Source organism: Chaetura pelagica, unplaced genomic scaffold, assembly GCF_000747805.2.
Source record: "Chaetura pelagica isolate M959 unplaced genomic scaffold, ChaPel_1.0 scaffold96, whole genome shotgun sequence".
Classification (NCBI taxonomy): Eukaryota; Metazoa; Chordata; class Aves; order Apodiformes; family Apodidae; genus Chaetura; species Chaetura pelagica.
This window is the reverse complement of record NW_009953723.1, coordinates 407,593-426,167: the sequence shown is the minus strand read 5'-3', so window position 1 is coordinate 426,167 and position 18,575 is coordinate 407,593. Positions and strand designations below refer to the sequence as shown.

The window sequence follows — 18,575 nt, the reverse complement described above, 5'->3', positions numbered from 1 at the left end:
TGCAGGAAGGACTGAAAATATCCCACTTGAAAGTTGTAGTTGTTATGGTAGTTTTAAATGTGCCCATGTTTGAGTGAAAGGGAAGAGCAAGCAATGGTTAACTTGTGATTGCATTTCTTCCCCTGTCGTTGTAGAAAGCTCCTCTCCTTAGGTAACAGAGCTCAAATTACCAATCACTGCTGTGATCTTCTGTGTGAAAGATAATGCAAAGTTGTAATATCACTATTTCACTCCTTTAAAAGATTTAGAATTCCCGGGCTGCTTGTTCTGTGCCTGCCTGAGGCCTTTCTACCTGTAATTGCTTTGGGCTTTTGCTTGGCAAGATGCAGCTCTAAATCTCATTGCCTCTGCAAAGTTAGTTGTTTTGGAAAGATGGTTTGAGAAAGATCATCTAATCTGATTTATCTGTCTTCTTAACCTGGCTGTACATTGTAGATAGGCAGCCCAAACTGGCTGCTCTGTGCCATTTCTGTCCTGAACAGCTTTGCAGTGCCAACGTGCTATTAAAAATGTGTCAGGCACAGGCAGGCAGTGTAACTCCAGCAGTATCCTGCACAGTGGCCCTCCATGTCAAGTATTTTATTGATCTTTAATGCAGGCACTCCAGCCTCATTATTCTACATGCAATAAAACCTGAATCTCTAAGCCTGGATGCCAGTGAGAATAGGATATCCTCAGAAAACCTAGCCTGGCTGTTTATATGTCTGTACATACTATAAAGCAGGAGATAAACATCTCTGCATTTGCATTTTGTGCAAAAGCCAGAGCCAAAATGTTACCTAAGGAGATGTGATAGTTTGCAGGAGGTGTGGGAGGTGTGTTGATTACTGCTTGAGTTGGCCATATCCCTGCTAGAGGTGCAGGAGGCTTCTTGAGATTGGAGAAAACAGAGCACCCTTCTTTGCTTAACTACCTGAGACCTCTAAATGAGACCTTCATGGTTCATCTTCAGAGTCAGGGAATCTCCTGTGGTGGTTTGATATGTGCTGGTACCATCTCAGTTCTCATGCTCTCTTTCACATCTCTAATGATGCCATGTCTGATTGCTCCTTACAAAATTGTTCCTGTATCAGAAATTGAGGTCACAAAATGTTGACTGAAGGTGGATGAGAAATGGCTATTACCATCAGTGAAATGTTCAGTGATTTCAATGGAAAATTTCCTTTCCACACCTTATCAAAACCTGAAGAGACAGAGAGATTACAGAACACAGAGGGACACATATACATTCAATCCCTCCAGCTCAGATTAGCACAGAACCCTATGTGACATGGGTTGTAAAAGCTGTGATGTTGCTAAGTACAAGAAGAAATTGTGTGTCTTAATGGTCCTTTTCTGTCCCTTCTAACATACAAATGAGGAGTGAGGCAGGCACAGGCTGGGTGGGGGTCATCTTTGGAGGGGTCTCAGACATGCAACTTCTGATGCAAAGATTTTACTGCTGGTAAAGTACAGATACTGGCAGAAGTTTTCACTATGCAGAATATTTTTTCCCTTTTCTCTGTCAGCAGCTCCATGTAACTTCTCCCCATTGGTAAAAGAAATCTGATTAAAAATAGAGTTGTAAGCAGCAATGATTTTATCCCACTGAAAAGACTTTTATCTAACAGAATAAAAAGTTGCACCTGGGTATAATTTTTCAAATATGATGAATAACAGCATAGTATGACCCTCAGTGCTGAGAATTTACTCTTAAAAGAACTACTGAGCATATCAGATATACTCAACATTTTCCTTCCTATCATTTTTTTTCCACAGGCAGAGTTTGCTTTATGGATACATCTTGACAAAAATCTGCCACAGGCAAATTTCAACAAAAGAACAACTTCAAACACATCCAATTAACAATTTATGACAGGAAATCCAACAGAAAATCACACAGAGATTCACAGGGCATAAAATTTGGCACCAAATCAAATTCAATATGGAAATGTCTGTATAGGGAGTTATGGCCCCTTACAGTGTAGGGTTAGGGTCTTTATCTGTGGAGGCTCAGTGAGAGCTCTCCATCACATCTTTTCTTACTATAAACCAAATAATTTGTCACACATGGCAAGGAGCACAACTCAGAAAGGAACAAAACCCACTGATAGACCAAGAGATCTCAGTTTTCATGTTATAAGTATCAAAAGTTATTAGATTTCTTCACACTTTTGAACCCAGGATTTGCTCACTTTACCAGAGGAATGAGGGGCTCTGTACCACCAACAAACAAAAAATCACTTTTATTTGTCAGCACAGCCAACCACCATGGACACCCTGATAACAGGGCATGTTGACTATATTTAAATTTACCTTGGAACCTTTTTTTGCGGTCCGAAAGGAAACTTCAGTTCTTCTGCATCCCATTGGTTCCTGATTTATTCACTCATTCAGCAGCTGTGGTTGGATTTTCTCGAAAGATGTTAAGGATACAAACTCATGTAATTGCTTTCAGCAGCTCTGAATTAATTTGGGCCACGATTTTGTTTAGAGAAAAACATCTGTGGCTTGACCATTAGCTATTTAAACACATGAATAACCAGCTTTTGTAAGAGATGTCTGAGCAGCATCACTTCAATTGCACTTTTGGATTATTTGAGAGGGGCGTGCTATTTACAGATATCAGGACTGAGAAGTGGGGATGACTAATAGAGTTGACACAGGCCAAGATCAAGCATATTTGTGATACAACTGAAGCATATTTGTGACACAACTGTGGTATTACATGGATTAATGTAATTTGAAGAGTTGGTTTCTGTATTGCTGGTTCTCTTGTTAGTCTGTGCTCCCACATCAAAGCAGAGCAGGAAACATCAGCTTTATCTTCCACCGAAGTGCATGTTTGTGTGTGGTTCTCTTGTTAGTCTGTGCTCCCACATCAGAGCAGAGCAGGAAACATCTCACAGCTTTATCTTCCACCGAAGTGCATGTTTCTGTAGAAGAACATGGTTTTAGTGTCCATTCATGTGCATTGAGGTCCACGGCACAAGGTCCAGGCTCTGACCAACATGGTTTTAGTGTCCATTCATGTGCATTGAAGTCCATGGCACAAGGTCCATGGCTCAAGGTCCAGGCTCTGACCGTGGTCCAAGAATTTAATTGGATCACTATTTCTTCAGAAGGCAGATACTTGGGCTCTTCCAGCCTACTTGGTATTGTGCAGTATAATTGTCTCTTCATCTCCTAGTTAGCCCACTGGTGAAGATGAGAAGACACCTCTGTCACTGTTAATGAAGCATTTAGAAACCCCAAGGGTTTTTTTCCTGGAGTCCATGACTATATTCTTTTGGCAGTGGAGCACTTTACCAGATAAGTTAGTCTCCAAGACACATAATAATTAGTGAATAAAACACCCCCAGGGTGTCTTAATCCTATTAAAATGTGTCGTTTTAACTGTAAATGAATTTTTAACCTAATTTTAAATTATTATTTCCTTCCTGTAACACACCCTTTGTCTGTAGATAACAGATATCAGGGAAGCAGAAGGTGAAACAAAGCAAGACATTAATGACAAGGATTTTTACCTTCTGTTTATATTTTTGAGATGTATTTGACTGTTTACTGCTGATTTTTCTGTAGCCTCTACTTCTTCCCTCAGCCCTCTTCTCTCTCCCATTGTGTAACTTTGTCTGCAACTGGATGATGACAATAATAATAAATTACTTTCATTAGTTAAAATCTAATGTAGGCAACTGCAAAAATTCCTTAATTTCTAAATGCAGAAATGATACACTTTTTAAAAATTGAAGAAGAGCAAAAGAATTAAATAATCCAGATGCCTGATATTTTTCTTTAAATATGACTGCAAAAGTTAAACAACACTCATTCCATGCCTCCTTCACAGTTCCTCCAAGTCAGATCTCTAATCAAACAAGAAGTTAAATACATTATAAGTTATTATTTATTTATTTTTTGTCTCAACCTCCTGCCTTCCACATGCATCATTGTTTAAGCTACTCATTCTTGCTGTTGGAACTGGATTCTCTTTTAAGATTCCTTCTAACCCAAATCATTCCATGATTCTGTCATTTGACGTTGTTTCTGCTGCAACTTCCAGTCCACTCCTCCCATTTATTCCAGTTCCCTGTGCCTTTCCAGCAAGCTGCCTCATGGCCTTGCTTCCTAGTCACTCTGTGGCATTTCAGGCATTTAACATTTTAAAAAACTTAGCCACAGCAAGAGAGCAAAGGTCTTAATTTCTCAGGCACTTTTGCTGAACAGCTGCAGTATTTGTGCTTCAGATAAGTCCACATTCAGAGAACCGAACATCCTCCTGAATTCTTGTGCTTGACTTTTCCTGTAGCTTTCAGGAGCTTTGGGAACATTCAGGTCAAGAATGCTCTAGTGACCAACATTCCTTCTTCCAGCTTGTCATTGGAAGGTCATTGGAAGCACTTGGTTTGCTTCTTTGTTGGAACTTTTGATTAGGAGTCAAAGCTCATCTCAAGGGCAGTTTAAAGGACCATGTGCATTGTTTGACACAAAATACTCATGCAGTTGTAGGGTTGGAGTGTTCAGCAGTGCCTGTTAGTTTAGGACTTGAGCTCAGTCTCCTGATTCTCCATACAAACCTTGTGTCTGTTTGTTCTCTGACTCCACTCTAGACTGAACCTAACATCTCTATAGGCACAGAAGGTAAAGGTTAGGAGGCAGAGAAGACCTTGTGAAGCATCTACCCCTACCTGCAGTGTAGAATCATTAACAGATTCTTGCAATGTGGGTCTGAATAGAAGCACAAGTTCCCAAGGCAGAATTATCATCTTAGAAAATGATACCTGATGTGTCAGCAAAATCAAGTCAACTTTATAGAGTGAGCACCATGAAACTGTGAGAGGTTCAAACTCATGAACATGCAGTTACATTACTATAAGGCTTTTTAACATTTTTTTTTAGCTGCATTTATTTTGTCATAAATAGGCAAGATGCCATCCTTCCTTCTGTTGAATGTTGCAAGCTGGATCATAAAGCTTTCAAGGCAAAAACACAGGCATTCTGTCTGCTTGAGGAAGTATCTAATTCCAGAAGAAATTGAAGGAAAATGACAAGGTGTGATTTTTCAGATGCACACAAATGTTTTGTTCTGTCAGAACTGCTGGAAAACAGGGGCTGCTTGCTGGGGCTTAACTGGAGCTCAGGAAATCTGGCTTAAGTTTCAAGACTTGGAATGTTTTCTCTCATGTAACTTACTGCTCTTTGTCTTTTTGCCACAATTTAAACAATCTCTCACACTACTTACCACCTCTGGAAGTATTTAAAAGAAATGTGGATATAGTGCTTAGTGACATGATTTAAGCACTGAACAGGCTAATTAGGTTATGGCAGGGGGATGTAGGTTATGGTTGGACTTGATGATCTTCAAGGTCCCTTCCAACCAGGATGATTCTATCCTTTTTATTTTCCCATAAGAAGACAAAGTAAAACTGTACAACTTTGACATTTCCTTCACTTTCTTTCCATTGTTCCATCTCAGCAGATCCCAAAGACCCCCTTCTCTGACTTAGCTGATGATGAGAAGATCTTTAATGGAGGAGATGGCATGTGGCAGAACCAGAACCAGGACCAAGCCTTACTCTCAGAAATCACAGAAGAGGACCTGGAGGCCATCCGTCAGCGAGAGGAAGCCATTCAGCAGATTGAGGTCAGTAACCTTCTCCTGTCATGGGCTGGCAAGCTGGAAGTGGAGAGTTGGGCAGGGAGAAACTTGATTAAATTCAACAAGGGCAAGTGTAGAGTCTTGCATCTGGGGAAGAACAAGCCCATGTATTGGTACAGGTTAAAGGCTGACCTGCTGGAGAGCAGGGTAGGAGAAAGGGACCTGGGGGTCCTGGTGGGCAGGAGGATGAGCATGAGCCAGCAATGTGCCTTTGTGGCCAAGAAGGCCAATGGCATTGCCATTAGAAAGGGGGTGGTTCGTAGGTCAAGGGAGGTTCTTCTCCCCCTCTGTTCTGCCTTGATGAGGCCACATCTGGAATTTTGTGTCCAGTTCTAGGCCCCACAATTCCAGAAGGACAGGGAACTGCTTGAAAGAGTCCAGCACAGAGCCACAAATATGATGAAGGGAGTGGAACATCTCCCTGATGAGGAAAGGCTGAGGGAGCTGGGTCTGTTGAGCTTGGAGGAGAGTGAGGGGTGACCTCATCAGTGTTTACAAATATGTAAAGGGTGAGTGTCAGAAGGACAGAGCCAGGCTTTGTTCAATGATGTCCAGTGATAGGACAAAGGGCAATGGGTGCAAACTGGAGCAGAGGAGGTTCCATGTGAATGTCAGGAAGAACTTCTTTGCTGTGAGAGTGACAGAGCCCTGGGCCAGGCTGCCCAGAGAGGCTGTGGAGTCTCCTTCTCTGGAGACATTCAAACCCCCCTGGACACGTTCCTGTGTGATGTGCTCTGGGTGCCCCTGCTCTGGCAGGGGGGGTGGACTGGGTGATCTTTTGAGGTCCCTTCCAACCCCTAGGATTCTGTGTGAAGTGCAGATACCTTGTGTTGTCCATTGCTCAGTATGAAGGAAATGTTGATTTCCTTGGCTACTTGTACAGTATCACTAAATATGGGAGAGATTATCAGGTGTTTCTAAAAATGGAAATCAGAGACAGAAGGAAGAATTAGAAATCCATATGACCTGTAATGGAAATTACAAGAGTTAATTAATGTTCATAGGCTAATTTTGTCTTTTGTTTGGGTTTTTTTTTGTCTGTGAGTCTTCCATAACAGAGTCTCTAGTGAGGTGGTTTAATTGAGCAAGGTTTGCAGAAAAACAACTTCCTTGTTGCATGCAAGCTTGAAACTGGAATTTGTCACAGACAGAAAATACACAGCTTTACCATTAGAGAAAATAACAGGTGGACAAAAGGAAATAACGTAATAACTTCAAACAATTCAGTATTTTTACTTTATCCAAGTGTTTGGAAGTAGTTAAAAGGCATACTACTTTTATTAGCTTTTTTTTTTCCTTTAGCAAGTGCTATAAATAAAATATGAACAAAATTAATGGAAAGGGGTCTGAATAAGTTGAACATCCCACAATTTTCTTTTTATACACCTCTTTTTATGCGTTTGGGAAACTATTGTTACTCAAATTTAAGCAATGAATGGATAAACCCAGAACATTGAAAATCTTTCTTATTTTTATGCTTTTACAGGCCTAAACTCAAGATGAACCAAAAAAAAAGAGAGCCTCAGAATAATAATAACATTTAATTAAGCACTATGCTTTGTCCTTTAATTGGATTGAGCTAATTTTATCAGAATGGATTTTGGTTGCCTTGTAGAAGGAATTGTGATTGAGTTAAACAATGCAAAAGGGGGCAAATGTTCCTGTTGTAGGCTTGGGCTTTGAGGGCTTGACCTCTGCAAATCATGGTAGCTACACAGGATTTAACACCATAAGTAAGAAATTCTGATGGTTTTATAGTGTCAGTATATGTCTAATTTCTGTTGTGCTTTGCTGAATAGAGCTGGTTGAGTTTTGTGGACTTGTGTACATTCCTAAGGATTGATTTTTAAAAGAATATTCTCACACTGAGTATCCTTGGACACAAATTGTTTTTTTCATCCTTGAGTAATTTCTTTGCATCCACCAGGGCAAACTCTAGGGAACTTTGTTGCAAGGAAATGCATGTTTTGGGATGTTGCTGCACTTTTGGTGTTTAAGGAGAGATGCAAAGGTGCTTCTGGAATGATGTTGTGGAGAAAAAGGATGTTGTTGTGATTCTTTTGTTTGAAATACAGACCCTGCCTCTTTCTCCCCATCTTTGTGTTGCCCCCTGTTCTCCCCAGAATGATGTGGTTGATTTTGTTTACTTTTCTCCCTGATTTGAATTTACTTCTGAATAACTTATTCAACTTATTCAATTGATAAATTATTTATTTTGAAATGCTTATGTCCAGCCTTCTACTTCCTAAGAGTGTGTGCACTTCCTTTTTACCTTTTCTTTTTTTTCCCCTATTTTCATCATCCCTGCATTCATTTTGGTTTGCTATCCAAGATCAATGTTCATCCTGTAGGGAGGACTGCATTCCACAAATATTATTTCAAATGTTCCTTAAACATTTCTTCTCAGGAGGAAAACATTTAGGACCAATAGTATTTTATTTAACATCTCTTTTAAATGAAATATAATGAAAATGGAATGGGTTTTTGGACTGCATCATACCTCTCCCCAGCTGTGTTTCAGTAAGCAGATGGTGCTTTTAAATCATTTTCACTGGGTTTTGTTTTTCTGTTTGTTGACCCACATGAACATATTTCTTGCAAAAGGACTCATCTTGCACATTAAAACTTCCCTGGTTTCATTAGAAGTTCTGGGTACAGAGAGAAGGGACTCACTGAGCTCACAGTCACACTTAGAACTTTTTTTCTGCTGTTTTCAAATCAGTGAGTAACCAAGAAGATTAAAATGAAACATTACTCCTAACTGTCAAACACATCTAATAAACTAGATTGATTGCCAAATTGATGTATTACATTTGTTCTTCTTTGCTCTTTGGAGACTGAAATGAAGAACGGACTTGTGCAAAATGTCTTATGGAAGTAGATTGGTCTTGCTGGGTTTTTTTTGCATTTCTGCCTATGTAGCACCAGAAACGTGTATATCATAGAATCACAGGGGTTGGAAGGAACCTCTGAAGATCATAAAGTCCAACCCCTCTGCTGCAGCAGGAAAAACTAGGGCAGATCACAGGAGAATGCATCCTGGTGGGTCTTGAATGTCTCCAGAGAAGGAGACTCCACAACCTCTCTGGGCAGCCTGTCCCAGGGCTCCATCACCCTCACAATAAAGTTTCTCCTCATGTTGAGGTGGAACTTCCTGTGTTGTAACTTGGTGCCTTTTCCCCTCGTCCTATCACAGGCCACCTATGAAAAGAGACTGGCCCAGTCTTGACATCCACCCTCCAGGTATTTATACATATTAATAAGGTCCCCCCTCCGTCTTCTTTTCTCAAGACTAAGAAGCCCTAGATCTTTCACAGCTTTTCCTCATATTGAAGATATTCGAGTCCCTTAATCATCCTTGTTGACCTCCACTGGACTCTTTCCAGCATATCCCTGTCCCTCTTGAACTGGGGAGCCCAGAGCTGGACACAAAAGGTCTTGTAGATCTTAAATAGCACAGGAGAGGCTAAAGAGCATCACTAGAACATCACATCTTCTGGGCCACACTGTTTATTCAGAAAGCAACTTTGGAGAAGCACATGGTGCTGGTACCAGTATTGGAACTTTTTTTTTTTTTCCCAAGAGACATTGAATTTGCCCTTTTTGCAAGAAGAGACATAAAACCTTTTTCATTGCTAAAGAAATGAGGAAATAAATTCTCTTCCCATCTTGAGTCCTGAAAAATGGATATTGCCTATAATAGACATTTTCTTAATGTTCCAATGACTTTTTCCCACTTGTGTGTTTTCCACATCTCCAGAATCTCTTCAGAGGTTCAGGTTAATGGGACATTGTTCTCTATCATGAACATCCCTTGAGGCACTTTTCAGCATTCACAGTTTCCACCTAGAAAGATAACAGCCATGTCAAAAGTTCAGCTGGCTGTTCATTTCATTTAAATGTCCTTCTTTTGCTATTGCTTGGAGATTAAAAATAGAGAAATCTGCAAGGGAGATGTCTCGCCAAAAAGTTACATTTTGGATCAAGATCTTTATTGCTTGGAAATGTCAAAATCTGGTAGGACACAGCAGCCTTGACACAAGTGTTATTTCTTAAAATATTACTTTGAACTGTTACATAAAACCTATTTTAACTTGAACTGTATTGGCAGTGAATAATAGATGCCATAACAACTTTATATATAGCACTGTAAAATGTGCCATCAGAAATACACGAGCCAAACTGTAATGTGCATTGTCAGTGCTCAGTGCTGGCACAAGCTCTGTCACAGCAAATATATATCACTTAGCATCCTGTGCCTTTCATTGGCACCTGTGGCCAAGTGAAAAAATGGAAGGAGGTAAAACTTTGAGAAGACATGGATCACCCTTGAATGGGGAACTTCATAATTTCATCTAGTGGCTGGAACGACCTGTGAAGATGCTAAATGCTCTATAAATACGTAAGGGTGAGGTATCAAGAAGGCAGGGACAAGCTTTTTTTTCCTTGAGCCCTGTGATAGGACAAGGGACAATGGACTCAAACTATAGCACAGAAAGTTCCACTTTAACATGAGGAAGAACTTCTTTCCTGTGAGGGTTATGGAGCACTGGAGCAGGCTGCCCAGAGAGGCTGTGGAGTCTCCTTCTCTGGAGACTTTCAAGATCTGTCTGGACACGGTCCTCTGTGGTTTGCCCTAGTTGTGTGTGGTTTTCGGTCCTGCTGTGGCAGGGGGGTTGGACTCAATGATCTCTGGAGGTCCCTTCCAAACCCTAATATTCCATGATGCTGTGATTCAGAGATTCAGAAGCCCCTGGTGACCATCCCTGTGCAGGCAGCTTTTTATAGCAGTCTCCCATCCCACTCTTCTGCTTGCCAGGTTGCTAACACAGCAGTGGACATTCTCCTATCATGAAGAGTAGAGAATAGCCCTTTTTTATTCTGTCCCAGCAGGAGGAGCAGCAGCCATAAGAACTCAGTCAATGGAGGTAGACAGCTGTCTGTTTTGTCAGCTACCAAACCTAGCACTACCAGGACTAACCCCATCACCTCTCAGCCCTGAAAACCAGCAGATGCCAGTCAGTTTATACAGATAATTGCTGTTACCAAGTTACTTAGCAGTCAGGAAGTCAATTATTCAGACCAAATGAATGCAAGGTACATCTAGCTGCAAAACAGTGTAATGATTAATCACTACTGATGGGACAAACACTGCAAACTGGAGACCATTAGTTGTAGATGCCTGCAGACATGGACAGTGGAAGGGTGCTTGGAAAACATTTGGAGAAATTAGGTCAACTTGCAACTCTTACATCAGTTCTTTATGTGTCCTGGGCATTGATCAGACTGATATTAAGTCACTTACATATAAAATGAGTCTCAAAACATCATCCCACATCTCAGAGGGAACTGGGACAATAAACTCTTCAACATGTTCCTCCCTCATTTCAGTCAGAAGACACGATAAATAGCAAGAGTCCCAACTGCTTTCTGGGGTATTTCCACAGGTTTTAGTTTCTTTCTTTTTGTATTTAATGCACAACTCAGGCTTCAAGTTGGCTGATGTGAGGAGGTGGACAGTTTTCTCTGCTAATATATGGTCAGATTTAAGAGCCAGTGCTGTCTAGTGCTGCTTTAGTAACTTATGGCAAGTGAGTATATGGCAAGAGCACCTCCGTCCAGTGTCTAATCATCAGCTGAGGATATCCTGAAGAAAGCAAAACATGTCGTCAGAGCTTCATTTTAATTGATGCTTTGCTTGGCAAAGAGTTGGGTAGGCTGTGGCAACAGGTGTGAGGGAAATGTTTTTATTTTTAAGAAAGGTTGTTTTCTCTGGGTTGGTGTTGAGAAATGTTGATGTTCTTTCCCTTTCTGTTTTGGAGAGAAGTGGTAGATGCCAGCCTCTACACCTGCCAGTCAAGCATTTGTAAGCAGACAGAAAACGAAATACAATGAAAATGAAACAAAAAAAAAAGCCCCACAGAGTCTGTCAGAATGTGATTGTTAGTTCAAACATGTTCCTTCACTCATTATTACGTATCATTTCTTGCTCTGGGGTATTTGCAGTAAAATCTCTCAGTGATGCCAGCAATTTAGGAGGTTTAATGCAAGCTATTTTGTATCTTTCATCAGCTTCAATAGTCCAGGGGTTTGACTTATGAGGGCCCTGCCTGCCTCTTCACAGAGACTTTTCCACTCAGAGTAGTGTATAAATAACACAATATCATGACAAAAGCCATAAGGGAAAGATCTGGTGCTGCATGAGTGTCAAACCGTGCTCGAATACATTCTTTTCATGGTATCATGGTGGAGCCCAATTATCAGGAGCAACAGAGCTGCCTGAGAGGTTGTCATGGCCATCCCTGGGACTCCGTATATGAGTTGTTCCCTAAGGATCCACTCAAGTATTTTGGTCAGTCAAATTTAAAATAACCTGAGCTGTAGGACTGCCACCATTTATTTCAGGAGACTATTTCACGGTCCAGCAGACTTCAGTGTTGATGAAATGCTTTCCTCTGTTCTTGCTAAAGATCCCTCTCTCATTCTCAGATCTTTACACCCAGTGAAACTCTGCTGGACCCTGCAAATAATTATTCTTCCCCTTTGGCTTTTAAACTACTCAATTGCTAACAGTTGTCCTCCTCTTCACAAGGCAGTCTCCCTTGCTTTTCAATCACTTCTGTGATCTGTTCTCAGTTATTTTCCATTTGTTAGTTCCTTTCTCCTCCTGCTACAGACCATTGATAGGATCTTGGTGCAGTAGCAAAGCTGAACAGATGACATGTGTATAAGGCCCCATGGATGTAATTGAGATATTACAAGGGCTGCCAGAAAAAAATCTAGATAATTTCTAAGCTAGTGTATTACACAGTGTCAAGGACACTCCTAATACTCCTAAACTGTCACAGCATATTTGACCCACTTCTGACCCATACTGTCACAGTATCATAGTATCACAGTATTGTTCTGGTTGGAAAAGACCTTCAAGATAATCAAGTCCAACCACTACCCTAACTATGCAGCATCCACCACTGAACCCTGTCCCCTGGTACCACATCTGTCTATTTAGATGTCCCCAGGGATGGAGGCTCAACCACCTTCTCAGACAGCCTGGATCACCAAGTCCAACTCCTGTGCCATAACAGGAGAACCCCAAAGTTCACACCATGTCCCTGAGGGCATTGTCCAAGTGTTTCTTGATTATTATCAGGCTCAGTGCCATTACTGCTTTCCTGGGGAGGCTATTGCAGTGCTCCACCATCCCCTGGGTGAAGAATCTCTTCCTAATATTATTAACCGGTGCTTGACAAAATATTTACAGTTTGAGAATTAACATGTTCAGCACAAGCAGTTTTGATGGATTCACCCTGTTCAGAGGGCAGGGGGACTTAATGATGTGGATGCAATGAAGTGCAGCTCATACCTGCAGTTTCAGTACCTGAGAAAAAGCATCTTCCATGCCCTTGTACAGCTACAGCCCTTTTGATTAGATGATTTGATCACAAAAATTTCCTTTAGTCTTCGCTGACATTTAGGGAAGAGGAGAAATAAGGCAAATTAATGGTAAATTCTGGGCGAAACTGTGCAAGCCTGAGGGCAAAATAAGGGGCATGTGAAAATAACAGCTGGCCTCTTTGAAAACGTGGAGAAGCCTTGTTGAGTATTGAGAACAGAAAGCATTCTCTCCCAGCAGACTCGTGCAGTGACTGTTTTCATTGCATATTGATTTGCCCGTGCCTCCCCTCTGTCCCGTTGTGGCCTCCACAATTTATACATTGCTCCAAACTGAAATTACTTGCCTTCACATCAAAACCCTTTGTAAGCAATCTCCACACCCTTAGATGTTGCCTTCAAACTGCCAGTGTCATGCCAGCCAGCACTGAAAAATGTATTAACTGGATTTTCAGAGGTCCTGCCCTGAATGGGCCAGTCCTATTTCAGTGTTTTCAGTGTCATTTGGACTCACTCTCTGTTTCACTCCAGATTATGTTGTCTCAGGTGTCCTCATTAAACTTGTACTAGTTAACTTTCAGACTTCTTTGTGGAGCCAGTCTGCTAAAAGCGTGTCTATTCAAACGTTCTGGCTTCTATAAGAAAGGCAGCTTTACAATCAGAGGATAGAATCATCAAATAATTTTGGTCAGAAAAGCCCTTTAAGATCATTAAGTCCAACTTTTAACTGAGCACTGCCAAGCCCACCACTAAACTATGTCCTTCAGCACCACATCTACATATCTACATATCTTTTCAACACCTCCAGGGATGGTGACTTCACCACTGCCCTGGGCAGCCTTTCAAGTGCCTGACCCTTTCAGTGGATAAACTATTCCTCTTCTGATGCAACTTGAGACTGTTTCCTCTTGTACCATCACCTGTTACTTGAGAAAAGAGACTCAAATCTGCCTCTCTACAACCTCCTGTCATGGTTTGGGCCCAACACAACAATAAAGGAGCAGCCCCATGGCCACTCACTCAGCTCCCCCCTCACACACACTCTGGGATGAGGAGGACAAAGCTCATGGGTTGAGACAAAGGACAAGGAGGGATCTTCACCAAATCAGGTCCCAAGCAAAACAGACTCAACTTGGGGAAAAAAATAATAAATTAATTTTCACACTAATCAAACACACACAGGACACAGAAAATACAAAGAGCTTACCCACAGGATCCCTCCCATGGGAGACAGTCCTCCAAGAACCTCTCCTTCGTGTGTCCTTCCCACGAAGGCTGGAGCTGCTCCAGCCTGGGCTTCCCACAGTCACAGGTTCTTCAGGAACAGGCACTTCCCCTGGTCCAGGGGCTTCCAAAGCTGCACAATCAGAGTCCACTGGCAGAAAATCCCCTGGCCACAAAATCCAAGTCCACTGGCCCTCAGGTTCAGCCCTCAGCCTCAAGTTCAGCCCTCCTGGCGGCCCTCAGGATGTCCCACCACGTTCCTCCAGGAGTGCAGGGGAGCAGCTGCCATCTCACCATGGGTTGCAGGGAAACTTCTGCTTGGGCACCTACTTCCGCTTCTTCCTCACCAACCACCAGCATCACTCTCCTTCTCCAGCACAGCTCTTCTCCTCCAGCACATCTCTTCTCCCCCCTCCTTCTCTGCCTAGGTGTTACATCAGTTCTTTCTCATATTAATCACTGAGGCACACCTGTTGTCCTTCCAATGGAACTTTGGCTGGGTTTGGAGCAGGAGGAGCTTCTCAGCTTCTTACCAGAGCCACTCCTGAGGCCCTTTCCCCACTACCAAAAAAACCACCAAGCCATACCATAACACCTCCTTTCAGGTAGTTGTAGAGAGTAAGAAGGTCTCCCCTCAACCACTTTTTCTCCAGGCTAAACTGGAGTTCCCTCCAGTTGCCTCAGCCTCTCCTTGTAAGACTTGTTCTCCAGAACCTTCACCAGCCCTGGTGCCCTTGGTGCCCTTGGTGCCCTTGGTGCCCTTCTCTGGACACACTCCAGCCCCTCAGTGTCCTTCTTGTAGTGAGGGACCCAAAACTGAACACAGGATTCAAGGTGCTACATGCTAAAATAGGAAACAGACAAAAATTATATGCATCCACAGAGAATTTTTGTATTTCCTTCTCTTTCCATTTCCACTGCTTATTAAATGCTACTATTATAATTAATATACATTCTTCTGGTCCATAAACCCAACACATCCAGACAAAGACGTGGGAGATGAAATGCCACCAAGTAACACATTGTAAAAATTCTCTCATCATCTCCTTTCTGCTCAAGCATGATTTTTGCTTGGACTTCTTGCAAAAGCCCAAACATTTTCTTGTTGCCTGGCTAAAACTGGACTTCTTCCTCCCCTCACAAAAATGATTGGAGCTTGTATGTGTTTGCAATCAGTATTTCATCAGGGATGTGTGTTCAACCTAGGATTAAACTTTGCAAGACAGAGAGGGTTCAATCATACATAACATTTATTTTTAATCCTAGACATTTCTTAGGTGTAACCTTGTGACAAAACTGTGTGTAGTGAAGTACTTTTAACTAAATTGGAGAGGTTTTCACTGTGTGCTAAAGATAATTTACCTTTTCTGACTTAGATTTCCAGTGTCATATCCAAAGATTGTTAGTGTCAGCATTTTGCCCTAAACCATCTTCTTCTTCCTTTCAAGTTTGCAGGAAGAAGCTACTAATGAAAGCCTTGATTCAGCAAATCACTTAGGGATGTCTTAAGAGCTTTGCTGAATAGGGATGGACTTTAGCACCTAGTAAAAGTGAAGTATTTGCTCTGCAGAAGGAGAAAATTGTGCTGACACACACATTATTTGCTAATATTCTGAATTTTAGGTGGACACATCTGCATATATATATGCACAGAAATTGAGCTGAGCTTAAAATTCCTATTTTGACTGTCACTGTACATTAATAACATAGAGAGCTGGAGGGAGATCTCTAGTGCTTGTGATAAAATAGTGTTTCATTTCTTCAAACCCTCTCTCTTAGGTGTTAATATTTCCTTTTGTGAGGAGGATGTGTTACTTTCCTCCTCCATTTACTGCACTTTTGCTTATGGTTTTTGTTGCCAGATGATGACTGTCTCAATAAAGGTAACATGTTGCTCCTGTTGCTGTTAACACAGATGGCACAAATATCCCATGCCTCATTGATACAGCTATTTTTGTGGATGTGATTTGGTGGCCCAAAGGGGAATTACCACTCTTGCCTATTACTAAAGTTAGAACAATTCACTTTCTAGTTCTCTGGTGCTAATTAATAACAACGTAGATCAATAGCCCATCAACCAGCCAAGATCCCCTAGCAGTGCTCTCACAAAGTGTTACTGCTGATTTGACTTCTTGCCGTCTTGGATTGAGTCTCTTTCTTTTGTGTTTCTTTTTAGTAGGGAAATTACAATTTTCCCCAATCCAGATGGAGACAATCACAACAGGTTAGTCTAATGTCATGAATAGATAAAAGCTCATGTGGCAAAGCTTTGGAGTATCCCACTAAGACCCCAATGGTTGGAGAGGGTGTCAGCCTTCCAGGAGCAGCTTAGTAGAGAGGAGGGTGAACCAAGTATAAAAGAAAGACCTCATAGAGATAATAAGGGAAGACATCATTGAAAAGATGAAGGAATGCACATTTCACAGCAAGACCAGTTCATGTACCCTCCTATTTACCAAAAGGTGTCTGGTTCTTAATAAATTAGCCTTGACAGTAATATTCTCATATCCTCACAGAAATTAAACTGAAAATCACAGACAATGTTAACAGTGGATGGCAAATTTTAGAAGCTTGTGCCAAAGACAATGTTAGTTTATGCCCTCTGCAGGCTCATCTTCTTCAGGTATTGTTTAATAAATTTTATTGCTCCTTTAGAAAAGATTTTGTTATAGAACTACTATTTCCCCACCACTCTGTTCATCATGTCTCTCATTCTCTCTCTCTCCAGTGTGTCTCCTCTAGTTGCCAATTCTTCCCCTGTGTTCTCCTGTTCCCATTTGTATTGAGGCTACCAGACAGGACACTTGAGGAAGAAAGACTGTTAAGACTCACCTAAGAGTTAGAGAGAAAAGCTAATTTAAATGTAAATATATATATATAATCAATTACATTGATATTTCATTATATGATTATATTTTTTTCAAGGAAAATTTTTATCTGAACCCCTGAACAACTTGGTCTGACCTCATAGTTGGTTGGGCTGTGAGTGAGAGTCTGTACTAGAACAACTTGGTCTGACCTCATAGTTGGTTGGGCTGTGAGTGAGAGTCTGTACTAGGGCACTTCACAGACCCCTTCAAACATGAATTATCCAGTGATTCCATTTCTCCATCTCCTCTGACTGCACCACTGAGGACTAGCAAAAGTTCATGTGTTAGTCTTGCTTCAATTTAAAGCCAAGATATCTCTATTTTCCTGCCTGTGTGAGGTTCCAAGACATTCTTATTCTCCTTCCTTTTCCATCTATTGCCACCACTGGCCATGGCTCATTTTTTTTTTTTTTTTTTTTTCCCTTTCACACCACATTTGTCCTTCATTTGGTAGAGTAATTAGGATATTAGGATGTCAGCATCCTTTTCTCCAGCAGGCGGGCATGTAGAAGTCAGCAAAGGTGTAGGACAGTGTTCATGCCTGTGTCAGCACCTCCGTGGAAGAAGAGTCCTCTGAGGTTGCCCAGTGGGTCTGTCTCCCATCAATGTCTCCCTCTGTGGCCATGGCAAGGAAAATGTGTTCATGTGCTCTGGCTGGTTCTGAGTCTGCACTGATGGTTTTGCTATGAGAGGTGATAACAATGCTGATCCTAACCTGGTACTTGGTGATTGTCAATCTCTGTGTAATTTCAAAGGACAGTGAAACACTCTGCCACGTTGGCCTTCTTTCCTAAAGCATAGTGTGTTCTTCACTTTTTTGCCCTTTTTGCCAACTCTTTGTTCTGGTGGACTCTGTGCCTCTTGTGCAACCGTCTTCCTCATGGTCCTGCAAGCATCTCTTGTGACTCCTTCACAGACGAGCATGAACTTGTTCTATCTACACTCTCAGCTGGCACAAAACCACAATCCCACACACCAGCTCATCAAAAGTCATCATTAGCAGAATAAACCCTTAGTAAGGGAAGAAATGCAGTAAAAAAAAATTAAACAGCATGTTAATGTGGTGCTACCACTACTGATTCTGCTGGAATAGCCCAGGTAGATACATCCTTTCTGAGTACTTCTTTGAGCCCATTTTCCTGCTCACTGTTCCTTTTTGTGGAATATATCCCACCAGGGTATGTTGGAATCAGTTTTCCTACCATGTTTATTAATTCTTTAGTCAAGTGCAGGAAAGAAGCAAAGTATAGAGATCATAAAAGTTGTCCGAGAAGCCTGAATAAGCTAAGGCTCCACAAAAAATCATTTCTAGTGCCCTGGAGAGTGTTGCTAGCCCCCTGCCAAAACTTGTAGAAGCACATGGTTTAGCTGGTTAAAATGTTAAACCTCAAACACCAAAACACAATAGTTTTTAAATATTTCTTCCATACCTGGAAATGTAGCAACCATACAAG

At 41.5% G+C, this 18,575-nt stretch overlaps 1 protein-coding gene across 1 annotated transcript in view; it reads left to right on the top strand.

Moving 5' to 3' along the window:
- The window catches only part of TSNARE1 (t-SNARE domain containing 1), a 334,963-nt gene that overhangs the window by 145,675 nt on the left and 170,713 nt on the right, over window positions 1–18,575 (top strand). The window contains exon 7 of the mRNA XM_010000548.1: window positions 5,456–5,620. Within this exon, the coding sequence (XP_009998850.1) occupies window positions 5,456–5,620 (165 nt within the window). The remainder of the gene's footprint in view (window positions 1–5,455; window positions 5,621–18,575) is intronic.